This window comes from Primulina eburnea, chromosome 7 (assembly GCF_022965805.1).
Source record: "Primulina eburnea isolate SZY01 chromosome 7, ASM2296580v1, whole genome shotgun sequence".
In the NCBI taxonomy this organism is placed as follows: domain Eukaryota; kingdom Viridiplantae; phylum Streptophyta; class Magnoliopsida; order Lamiales; family Gesneriaceae; genus Primulina; species Primulina eburnea.
This window is the reverse complement of record NC_133107.1, coordinates 29,519,833-29,532,106: the sequence shown is the minus strand read 5'-3', so window position 1 is coordinate 29,532,106 and position 12,274 is coordinate 29,519,833. Positions and strand designations below refer to the sequence as shown.

The following is a 12,274-nucleotide window of genomic DNA, read 5'->3' as shown; positions in this document are numbered from 1 at the left end:
GATGAGAATTGGATTCGGAGTAGGAGGATAGAATGATTTCGATTCAAGAAATGTGACATCCCGTGAAATAAAATATTTTCTTTTGGATGGAGAATAACATCGATAACCCTTTTGTGTAGAAGAATATCCAACAAACATACATTTGTGGCTACGAGGATCCAATTTAGACCTAGAATGATCATGAATATAAACAAACGCCGAACACCCAAACGTACGTAGAGGAAGATCAGTGAATATTTTGGACTTTGGGAATGATTTTCTGAGGGTATTTAATGGTGTTTGGAATTTTAACACCCGAGACGGAAGTCCATTGATTAGGTAACATGCGGTTAAAATAGCATCCCCCCAAAAGGTTTTTGGAACATTGTTTGTGAAAAGAAGAGTGCGAGCGACCTCTAAAAGGTGTCGATTTTTCCTTTCGGAAACCCCATTTTGTTGAGGGGTATCAACACATGAACTGTGATTAATAATACAATGTTTTGAAGAAAATTCATTGATTGATGAATTGAAATACTCGGTGCCATTGTCAGAGCGAAGGATTTGTATTTTTGAGTTAAATTGAGTAAGGATCATATTGTAGAACTGTTCAAAAATTTTCAAAACTTCAGATTTGTTAGGAAGGAGAAAAATCCAACAGACACGAGAGTGATCATCAATAAATGTAATAAACCATTTTTTATTAGAAATTGAAGGGACACGAGACGGACCCCACAAATCACTGTGTATGAGAGAGAATGGCCTAGATTCATGATTAAGATGAATGGGAAAAGGTATGCGAGTATGTTTAGCTATCTGACATACTTCGCATACAAACCTATCACAAGAGTGAAACAACGAAGGAAACAAATGTTTTAAATAAGAAAAACTTGGGTGACCAAGGCGTTGATGAAGTAACATTATTTGTTGGGGATGGGATTGATGTGTAGAATTATGGACCACTTGGCAGCACCGATCAGTAGAATCAGCTCGTAGAAAGTGATATAAGCCCGACACCTCAGCAGCACGCCCAATCGTCTTTCCCGAGGCCCGATCCTGAAAAATACACAACTTAGGTGAAAAATTGGCAATACAATCGGAATCAAGGGTGAGTTTGCTGATCGACAGTAAGTTGTAAGTCAATTGAGGGACAAACAAGACATTATGTAATATCATGCGGGGACTCAACGAAACAGTGCCAATACCAAGAACAGGAGAAATTGAACCATCTGCCAAAGTTACTGATCTAGATCTTTGGCATGGTTGATATGATGAGAAAAGGGTGCGAACTCCGGACATGTGTTCGGATGCACCTGAATCAATAATCCAACACTCACCAGAGTTACCAGGGTCGGTTACAGAGGAAGAAGTACCGTGCGCCATCAGTGAAGTCGAGGTGGAAAGGAACTGGCCAAGTTGATTGAGTTGTGCTTGAGAGAATGTTGCAGCGGATGATGGTGTGATGTTGTCGGCTTTCACCGGTACGACTGGCTTGGTGGACTCGGCGTTACGCTGGCTGCGTGGCACCCAGTCAGCTGGCTTGCCGTGGAGCTTCCAACATGTGGCTTTAGTGTGATGAGGTCGGTTGCAATGTTCACACCACAGCTGCGGTTTGCGGGATCCTCGAGCGGCCATGGCAGAGGCATCATGATTGGTGGCAACGGGTATGGTAGTTCCACCGAGCATAATTCGTTTCCTCTGTTCTTCTCGACGGACTTCGGAGAAAATGGTATCAAGGCTAGGCAATGGCTTGATACTCAGAACCCGTCCACGATCATCCAGGGATGGATGTAGGCCGGTGAGGAAGTCATAGGTTCTTTCTTTGGCGAGCAATTTTTGTAGATCTCACGGTTGGCAGCATCGGTCCACTCAGGTTGAGTGAAGAGATCGAGTTCTTGCCACAGCTTTGTTAGCGAAACGAAGTACTGAGTTACAGTACCATCGTCTTGTCGCAGATTACGAGAGCGAGTCCGGAGGTCGAACATCTGATTCGAGTCTTCAAGATCTTAGTAGGCTAAAGCAACAGCGTCCCAAATAGCCTTTGCTGTTGGGTAATGGAGGTAGATCTCTGCAATGGAGTCGTCCATAGAGTGAAGGAGCCAGGCCATAACCATGGAATTCTGAATATCCCATGCTGCAAACGAAGGATCAGATCGGGTTGGTGTCGAAATGGAACCATCAAGGTATCCAAATCGTCCTTTCCCGCGGATAATAAGTTGGACGGAACGAGACCACTGTAAGTAGTTCCGGCCACTGAGTTTAAAGCTGGTAATTTGGAATGGAATGGAGTTATCAGAGGCACTGAGAACATGTTGCATCTCTGATTTTTCCATAGATGAAAAAAATATTCAAACGTAAAAGGCTTTTATTGCTCTGATACCATAAAAGCACTAGAACAGGAGATAATATATTTCATTCATTCATAAAAATATTTAAGATACAGACTTATCTATTTATATTGTAGGTTACAAGAGATAAAATAGGAAAGAATAAAACTAATTAATTACATCCTAAAATATTGCAATTACTCTAACAATTAGCCTAAGATTAGCCTAACAATTAGCCTAAGATTACTCTAACAATTAGCCTAAGATTTCTCTAGACTGCGTCAACAGATATTTTCCACTTTAGATAATTTTATTCCTCCTAACAAGACAGAGAATGGGCAGGTAGAATTAACATAGCCCCAAATTGTGTGTATAAACAGAACTTAACTAGAATTAATTACTCATTAAAAAGTAGGTATAACCATGTAGGAAACATTTTCTTAAAGAAAAACTCAGCCAAAGATAAATTGGTAGTAAATCGGAGATCTGATAGCATTACCGGCAAATATTCTGATGAAGTCGATCTTGAAGATCTATAAAACTATTATATCTAGCTTCATCGAATGTAACACCTCTTAAAACAGCGCATACAACATATGGTCGAACCTGAGACGTCTGCAGCAAAGGAAAATCACAACTGGAGCAATGGCAAGAATCAATGCAGACTAACTAATAATATTATACTTGTTTTGGCAATTTGCATACCTCCGTTCTCACATGCATTTTCAGCATAGATTCTTTACTGATGTTTGCAACATTGTACGTAGGTATTGGATCAAGCCCATTGAATATGCGGAGGGCTTGTACCAACCCCTCAAGACAAAGCAAGTCATATCTGCCACCAATATTTCAACCCGGGAGGAAAAATGGCACAAGTATCACCCTTTTTAGCCAAAGATTAAAAAATTACATTTCACATAGAACATTTCAATGGCCAAAAAATTTCATCAAATCCCGGAACTTCCACATCACTTTAACCATTGCATATACAGCAGCTCACCGACAAATGTAATTGACAATAGTACCTATTGGCCGGCACCTCAATTTTGTAAATCACTTCTTCATCTTCAGAAGGGTCTTCTTCTTCCAAATGCTTCTCTTTCCGTATAATTGCTTTTTCCGTTGTCTGTTTCCACGTCAATGCAAACCAAAATCTCAAAATCCAGAAAACATGAACAACAAATGAGTCATGCTCTGTATGCAAATCAACATCTCATTAAACATTAACGACAAAACAAGCAATCTACTAAAAACACAATTTTTCACGTGAAAATGTTATTCACCCATCAGTACTCTGCAAACCGAAAATTTCTACATAGCGTTAAAAACTGACCAATATTTTTAAAACTAAAGCATCATTCCATGAACTATACGCACCACATCATCGAGCTCAATCCCAAATTTGAAGCATAAATCTTCAAACTCTTCCTGAGCTGCGATAATCAAATATCAAAATCACACAATAATCAGCTAGATAAATCAATCAATTCACACACACAAAGAGAGATAGAAGAATGTAGTTTCTTACAGTAAGTGCGTCCCAGCGCATGCAAGAGGCGATCTCTGCCTACGCTAACCGTAGGCATGGCGGCGAGAGGCGGAGCTTATTTCCCTGGCAAAGTGATTGTCAGCTCTCATCGTTTTGCTTATGTATTTCCCTGCAATGGGCCGACTAAAGTTCTTCCATTGAAAATGGGTCGGCCCAGTTTATCTTAATTGATGGGTCTTAAATTGAAATTATCATCTGGCCCAAACTTTTTAAGCCATTACAATCTCATCATGTAATGGTCAAAAACATGTTATATTGGGATTCTCACTCATATTCAGTTGAATCCTCAGGATTCCAAAACATATAACGCAAGATAATCGTATTAAGAAGAGGTAGAAGACGAATTGCACTCGACTGAAAACTTTCAAAAACGAAACAAGACATAACCGAAATTATACTTTTAAATCAACCCCAATTACCTTAGATATTGAAGAAAGCACGAAGAACTACTACTTATTGGCTTGGAAGATCTCGAAATCCTCCGTGGATCTAGACTACGGCAGAACTTCGATACTAGGCAGAACAGAACTTAGAGGACCAGAACTCGAAAATTTGAGAACAACTTGAGGGCAAATTCTAAAAATTATGACTGAATTTTGGGTGTTCATTTTCGAATGGGAGGCCTCTCATATTTATAGGAGTTGACTATTATCCTGGTCGTGTAATATATTCGCATTTAAACTTTTGAATTAAATCTTTGATATAGGATAATTTTTCCTCTCTTATCTATCTTCTTAGATAGATTTTCGAAAATATTCCCTTGCTAGGCCTGGAATTCAAACTCCATGTCTAATTTTTTATCATCAAGTAGATCTTTTATTCTGCAATATAACTTAATAGATGCCCTAAAATAGAGGTAGATCTTGAAGATAGATAAAAGTCCACACTATACACACACACACACATTAAAATTTCGAAGGTCTTAGATTACATTATCCTCTAGCTTGATCTTTCTTTTATCTTGATTTATATGTGCATCCAAATTATCTCAAATCTTATACATATATCTTGTATTTTATTCCCAAATTTTGAAATTATATCCCACAATTTTCGAAATACATATCTTGATCTATATGTGCATCCAAATAACTGATCTAAAACACGTTGCCATTAACTGAAGAAAAACACGTAGACTTTCGAGGCAACTGAACCAACAACTGAACTACGCAAACAACTGACTGATCAGTTGGGAACTGATTTGTTCTACAAACAGCTGTGAGCTTCTCAACTACATTCTATCAGCTGATCCCTCAACTGAACACGTCATCAGTTAAGACATTCAACAGACAAAAGCTGACTGCAACAAGTAGTGGGATCACCGTATTTCAGAAAAGCTGTAGTGTACGATTGTCAGAAGAATGTTGACGTGACATGCAACAGATAGAAAGGTTCAAATTGTATTTAATATTACCGTCGGAGAGAAGCCTATATATAGCAGAAAAGATCAACTGAATAAGCCTCTCTAGATCTTTGAACCCCTGAAGTTTTGAATCCTTGAACTCAGAACACTCGAAATCTATTCAGTTACTCTGCCGAAATTTTTGTAAACAGAAAAGCTCATGCTTATTATATACATTCATAGCTGTCGGGCTATAATTTGAGCTTTCAACACAAAATGTATTACTCGATCTAGAAGAGATCAGTTGTGCTAGATTCATTCAGTTCTATTGAGTTCTGAAAACTAGTTTGTAACTAAGAGTTTCAGTTTGACATTGTTAAGTCCAAAACTGAAGTGGGTCTGTACAAACATCTGTATCGATCAAATTCTTTTAGTATATATCATATCCTTGAGATACAAGGGGTGACGTAGGAGTGTTTGAAATCTCCGAACATCCATAATCTTGTGTCCTCATATTTCAGTTTATATTCTATTTATCAGTCGGTTTATTTCCGCACAACTATTTTTTAACTGATTGATATTGACTTACAAGATTCCCGAGTATCAGTTTATCATTAAACTGACTCATCAGTCGAAAATGTTTTGTAAATCGTAAGTGTTTATTCAACCCCCTCCTTCTAAACATGTTTCCTCCTTTAACCGATCCTATCAAGTGGTATCAGAGCAGTTGAATCTTGTTCCAGAATACTTCCATATACAAAATGTTCAATATGTCTTCATTCAACAAAATTCTAATGTTCTCCAGAGAAGACTTTGATGATTGAAAAATCAGAATGCAGGCTCATCTCGCTGCACAAGACGATGACATGTGGTACGTTATCACAGACGGAACCTTGAAGATAAATGAAGGCAAACACAACTGTAGCCATAATTGATGGGGCACCACATCGTATTGAAAAACCCCGAGATGAATGGACAGCTGAATACAAGAGAAAAGCCAGCTTGGACAACGTGGCCAAAGACATCTATATAAAATGCTGGATAAATTCACTTTCAGCAAGATAAAATTGTTCAAAACTGCCAAGGAAATTTGAGAGAAGCTGATTCAACTCTGTGAAGGCAATGAGCAAACCAAAGAGAACAAACTATCTGTTGCTGTTCAAAAGTTTGACAACATCAAGATGAAGAATGGTGTATCCATGCATGAGTATGATGAAAGAGTCAGCAGCGTTACAAACGAACTGAATGCACTCGGAAATGTGTTTTCAAACAAAGAGGTATGTTGGAACATTTCATGTTCGCAATCTTGATTTTGATGTTAACAAAACTTGTTTATTTGTTTATAATGATTTTATATCTAAGTGCGCAGAAATTGAAACTGATCAGGTTTTGAACTGATCAGTTACCAAGCTTAAAGTGAAGCTATCGAGACACAAACTGAAAGTGCCAACTGATTGATCGAACCGAACTAGTTCAACTGAAGTATCAAGAGCAGTGCAACTGATTGTCCAGTTGATAGATGGTTCAGCAGAAGACCTTCAGAAGCCTGGTCAGCTGATGAAGTGTTCAACTAATGAAGAGCCAAACTGACCAGTTCAACTGAATCAGTAAAATCAGTTCCGCTGACGAGTCAACTGATTTCACCTCACCACTTCAAGACCAATTCAACTGACCAGTTCAAAACATCAGTTAGGAGCGAACCAGTTTGCAAATACGACAAGCTTAATCCAGCTATGCACAAAGGTACAAAAGCTATTTTACGATCAAGGTACGATAAGAGACGTTGCAGCAGCGCTTAAAGCCAAATATTCCAGATATCTATTGGGGGAACAAATTCAAAAAGCAACAGATTCTTTCACTGAGTCTCACTGTACGTTCAACCAAATGCCTATAAATAGAAGCCGAAGCTCAGTGATGAAGATGATGAGAGTTGACGAGTGAAAAGATAAAATATAGAGAGGGCACGCACAATGCTTATCAGCTTTGAAGAATCAATTTGCCCACAGGGAACACTCAGTCATATCAGCTTAGATTAGAAGCCTCTTTCCCTCAGTGTGTGAGAACATCTTCAGAGATCAACTCTCACACACACGCACACTCACCACCACTCAAATCCCGTCTTGCACAATGACGTAAAACTTGTGTATGTAGTCTTTCCCACATAGGCGTTAAAGAAGTGTTGGCTGGAATGTGCTGCCTTCAGTCTAGACTAGGAGTTTAGTTAGGCAGTGGGTAAGTCCTAAGCTGGGTGGATTATTATACTTGCTGTAATTAGTCAAATTCTTCTAGTGGATCCTACCCGAGGTGGTAGAAGGGGTGACATAGGAGCAGTTGAAGTCTCTAAACATCCATAAAAATATCTTGTGTACTCTAACTGTTAATCCCTAGCTTTGAACAGACTTGATCAGTTCGAGTATCTATCAGTTCAGTTCTCACCATAACTGAACTGATACATGTAATAACTGATCCCCCTTATCTTCAGTTAAATAGTTACACAAGATTAAAAGCTTTAACTGATCAGTTTTCTTAACGAAGGATTACTTCGAGTATTTTCTACTTGATTTAATTTCAAACTCGATCTAATTCATCGATGTAAACATTCTTAGAACACGAGCTACTGCAGCTCATCACATTTTTAGAGGATTTTCCCGATCCAATAAGGTAGCACTGAAGGTAGTCAGAGGTCTTCCCAAGGAATTGGACGTTATGACAATGGCAATGAAAGAGTCAAAGGACCTGAACAAGGTCGAACTTCATGACTTATTTGTTGACTTAAAAGCCTACTTGTTTGAGTTGCAAACCAGAGAAGGAGAACCTTCCACACCAGCTGCTACAACTGCCTTAACTGCTGTCAAACAGGAGCCAACAAGTTCAGTTGACAAGTTTGCTGATCAGCTAAGTAATGATACTATGCTATTATTCGTCAAAAATTGGAAGATTCATGAGAAGAAACCAAGGAAATTTCCAACGACAGTATCAGAAGAATCATTCCAAAGAAAAACGTAATGATTGCTACAACTGTGGAAAAGCTGGTCACTTTATTGCTGACTGTCCAGAGTCAAAGAAGGACAATCGAAGCTCAACTGAAGAGGGAAAGAAATCTTACGAGCATAAAAGAAGGACTAAAGATGATAAGAAATCATACAGAAAGAAACATGAGGTGCTTCTAGCAGAGGAAAGCAAGTCGATATGGGCAGAATCTGAGAGTGATGATTCTTATTCTGAGAGCTTGAGCTGCTCCAGTGAAGATGATGAAGAAGTCAAATGTCTAATGGCTGATGACATAGAACTGGAGTCAACTAGTCAACAGATATTTGACTTTAGCTCAACTTATTTCACACATGATGAACTCATTTCTACACTTCATGACATCATGAATGAGTATCACAAGCTCGCCCTATCTTTTGAGAAGGCCAGAGCAAAGAAAATTTATCACATGGACAACAAAACTGAAACTGATGAATCAATTTATATGTTGAGTCTTAAAAAGGAGATTATTGAGCTCAATGCTTAAAGAAGCAAGAATGAATCAATGATTTAGCAGTTGACGCTTGAAAATTCAAAGCAAACTGAGCTTATTAAAGTAAGGAACAAATCATCTGTTGTATTAGCTGAAATACAAGAGAAACAAAAATAAGTTAATGATAAAACTTGTTTAGGGTTCTGCAACCAAGAAGAAAATTCCACCAGTGATACTCAGCCTAAACTGAACATGAACAAAGGGAAATACATTCACTTTGTAAAATCAGTTATGGTACAAGAACAACCAGAGCCAAGTAAACCAGTTTACAGCCTATTGAAAATAAAGATAAGGCTAGAAGATATGGTATTGGTATAGCCCAAAAATTTCGAATGATCCACAAAGTCAGTCATCAAAAAGGTTCAGTAATAAATACTTGAACTATTCAAATGGCTACTCCAATTACTATAACAGCAAGCCTGTTCAGAAAATATATAGTCTGAATAAGCAGTTGAAGAAGGCAAAAACTCATATTGCTCCATATCCACACTACACATCAAGCACACACAAGCCGAGAAAAACTATCTGGAACACAGCAACTGGAAAGTCAGTTAGACTAATCCAAGTCTGGGTTCCTAAAGGACTAACCAATTTAAGACACAAATAGTTGTGGGTACCAAAATTAAATATTGTGTGTGATTGCAGGTGACAGGTGCAAACAAAGAATCAATCTGTATTTGGACAGTGGATGCTTGCGTCATATGACAGGGGATGCAAGTTTGCTATCCCAACCGATCAAATACACTTGTCCAAACATCAGTTTTGGAGACAACTCCAAAGGTAAAACTGTGGGTAAAGGTAAGCTTATCCATGATAACTTTACGATTAAAGATGTTTTACTAGTTGAGAATTTGAAGTATAACTTGATTAGCATAAGTCAGTTATGCGACAATAAATTCTTAGTTCAGTTTGACAGACACACTTGTTCAGTTAGAAACTTAACTGATGAGGTCATCCTAACTAGCAATCGTTGTGGAAATACTTACAAAGTCAGTTAGACTGAAAAACCTTATGCACTAGTTTGTCTTAAAGCTTCCAAATCTTCTAAAAAATTGTTCTGGCATAAGAGATTGAACCACCTAAACTTTAAATCTATTGTCTATCTGAGTAACCATGATCTTGTAACTGGTTTGCCCAAAACAGATTTTTCAAAAGATAAATTTTTTCAGCATGTCAGTTTGGTAAACAAGTAATATCTTCATTTAAAACAAGGGATGTAAATCAGCTTCCCAATGCTTAGAACTGCTACATATGAATCTTTTTGGTCCTATACCAGTCATGAGCTTAGGGTGAATGAAATACACTCTAGTAGTCGTGGATGACTTTTAAAGATTTACTTGGGTTATTTTTCTCAAATCCAAAGACCAAACTGCTTCACAACTGAAAAAGCTTTTCAAAAGAATTTTAAATGAAAAATCAGTTGGGATTGATCGAATAAGATCTGATCGAGGGACTGAATTCATCAATCAAAATCTTTCAAAATTTTTATAAAATACTAGAATCAAGCATGAGCTCTCAGCAGCAAGAACTCCTCAGCAAAATGGTGTAGCTGAGAGAAGAAATCGGACCCTTAAAGAAGATGTTAGAACAATGCTTGTTGATTCTGGTATTTCTCAAAGATTTTGGACAGAGTCAGTAAACACTGAATGTTACACTCAGAACAGATCAATGATTAATAAGAATCATGTGAAAACACCATATGAGATCTGGCATGGACGCAAAGTGTGGTTTCTTATTTCAAGATTTTCTGCTGCAGATGTTTTATTCTTGACAATGGAAAAAATCATTTAAAAGCCTTTTGATGTTAAATCTGAAGTGGAATATTTCTGGGACAGGGATATTCTTCAGTTTGTAAAGCTTACAGAGTTTTTAACAAATGCACTTTGAATGTAGAAGAGACTATTCATGTTGTATTTGATGAATATGTACTAACTGATAAGCCAACTGATCCAGTTAAGCTAGTTGATCGATTTACATATATCAGTTTGGAGGATGATAATGAAGAGGGGAATTAATCGAAACATACTTCGAGGACGACTAGAAGTTAGGTACAATAATGAACCTATTATACATCTGTATAATGTCGTCTTAATTAATATCCCCCCTTGATCATTGTCTAATTTGATTGATGAACTCATGGGAGTACTTGCAGCTGAACATGTTTCCATGCCAAATTTCTTAAGCAATTACTTTGTATATTTGGTCTGACTGATAAAGATACGAGTCTCCAGTTGCTTCACTTGCAGAACGAGGACAAAAGTCAGTTAACCCAACATACTCATCTCGAATTTTTCCTGCATTAACTTGGCGAATTTCTCACATAATTTGGGGTTAGTTGACCAAAAAATAATATCGTCAACATATATTTGCTCAAGTAAAATGTGATCATTCTTAGTAAATTTGAACAGAGTCTTTTCAACTGATTCAACAATAAAATCATGATCAGTTAGAAATTTTGAAAGAGTTTCATATCAAGCTCTTGGAGCTTGTTTAAGACCATATAAGGCTTTGTTCAAATGATAGACATGATCGGGAAGAGAGTGATTAACAAAACCTGGTGGTTGTTCCACACATACTTCTTCCTGCAATTGACCATTCAGAAATGCACTCTTCACGTCCATCTCGTAGAATTTAAAGTTCTTGAAAGATGCATAGGCAAGGAACATTCTGATTTCCTCTAGTCTTGCAACTGGTGCATAAGTTTCATCGTAATCTATTCCTTCTTCTTGCCTATACCCTTGTGCTACAAGTCTTGCTTTGTTGCGCACAACTGAACCATCTTCGTTTAGTTTGTTTCTGTATACCCACTTTGTGCCTATAATGGTTTTAGAAACTGGTCTTGGAACTAAGTTCCAGACATTGTTATGGGTAAACTGATTTAGCTCTTCTTGCATTGCATTTATCCAGTTAGGATCAGCAAGAGCTTCATCAATTTTCTTAGGTTCTAGTTGGGAAATGAAAGTTGAATGAATAAATAAATTAAACATTTGATTCCGAGTTCTTACCATATCAGATGGATTACCTATTACCAGTTCTGGTGGATGTGATTTCTTCCATCTGTACTCAGCATTTGTTGCATCCATCTCAGCAACTACTTCAGTTGGCAACTGAATATTTTGCTCATGTATAACTGAACAGTTAATTTGAATAAAACTGATAATGACTAACTGAACAGTTATTCAAAATGACAATGACAACTGAAATAGCATCAAAAAAGATAATGATAAATCAATTAACCCAAGAATATTGCAAAAATGATAAAACTTAGTTTCTGGTAATGTTTTGGTGAAGATGTCAGCTGCTTTTTGTTCAGTTGAGATGTATTCCGGCCTTATTGCTTTCTTCAGACCATGATATCTGATGAAGTGATGTCTGACATCAATGTGCTTAGTCCTGAAGTGAAAAATTGGGTTGTATGTAATTGCAATCGTGCTTGTATTATCACAAAATATTGGTGATACTTTTGCAATGACTTCAAAGTCCTTAAGTTGTTGCTGAATCCAGATCAGTTGTACATAGCAGCTTCCAGCAGCAAGATATTCTGCTTCAGTTGTGGAAGTTTT

At 37.5% G+C, this 12,274-nt stretch overlaps 1 protein-coding gene across 5 annotated transcripts in view; it reads right to left on the bottom strand.

Moving 5' to 3' along the window:
* The window catches only part of LOC140837390 (phenylalanine--tRNA ligase beta subunit, cytoplasmic-like), a 30,126-nt gene extending 26,169 nt beyond the window's left edge, over positions 1-3,957 (bottom strand). For 3 of the 5 annotated variants that reach the window (XM_073203527.1, XM_073203528.1, XM_073203526.1), the window contains exons 1-5: positions 3,832-3,955; positions 3,681-3,736; positions 3,329-3,429; positions 3,009-3,138; positions 2,803-2,918 (exon numbers count right to left, since the gene is read on the bottom strand). In XM_073203527.1, the coding sequence (XP_073059628.1) occupies positions 2,803-2,918; positions 3,009-3,138; positions 3,329-3,429; positions 3,681-3,736; positions 3,832-3,889 (461 nt within the window). In that variant the 5' untranslated portion in view covers positions 3,890-3,955. Of the gene's footprint in view, positions 1-2,802; positions 2,919-3,008; positions 3,187-3,328; positions 3,430-3,680; positions 3,737-3,831 lie in introns of those variants that run through there. The other 2 variants (XM_073203529.1, XM_073203530.1) reach the window with 2 other exon arrangements.
* Positions 3,958-12,274: the final 8,317 nt, after the last annotated feature.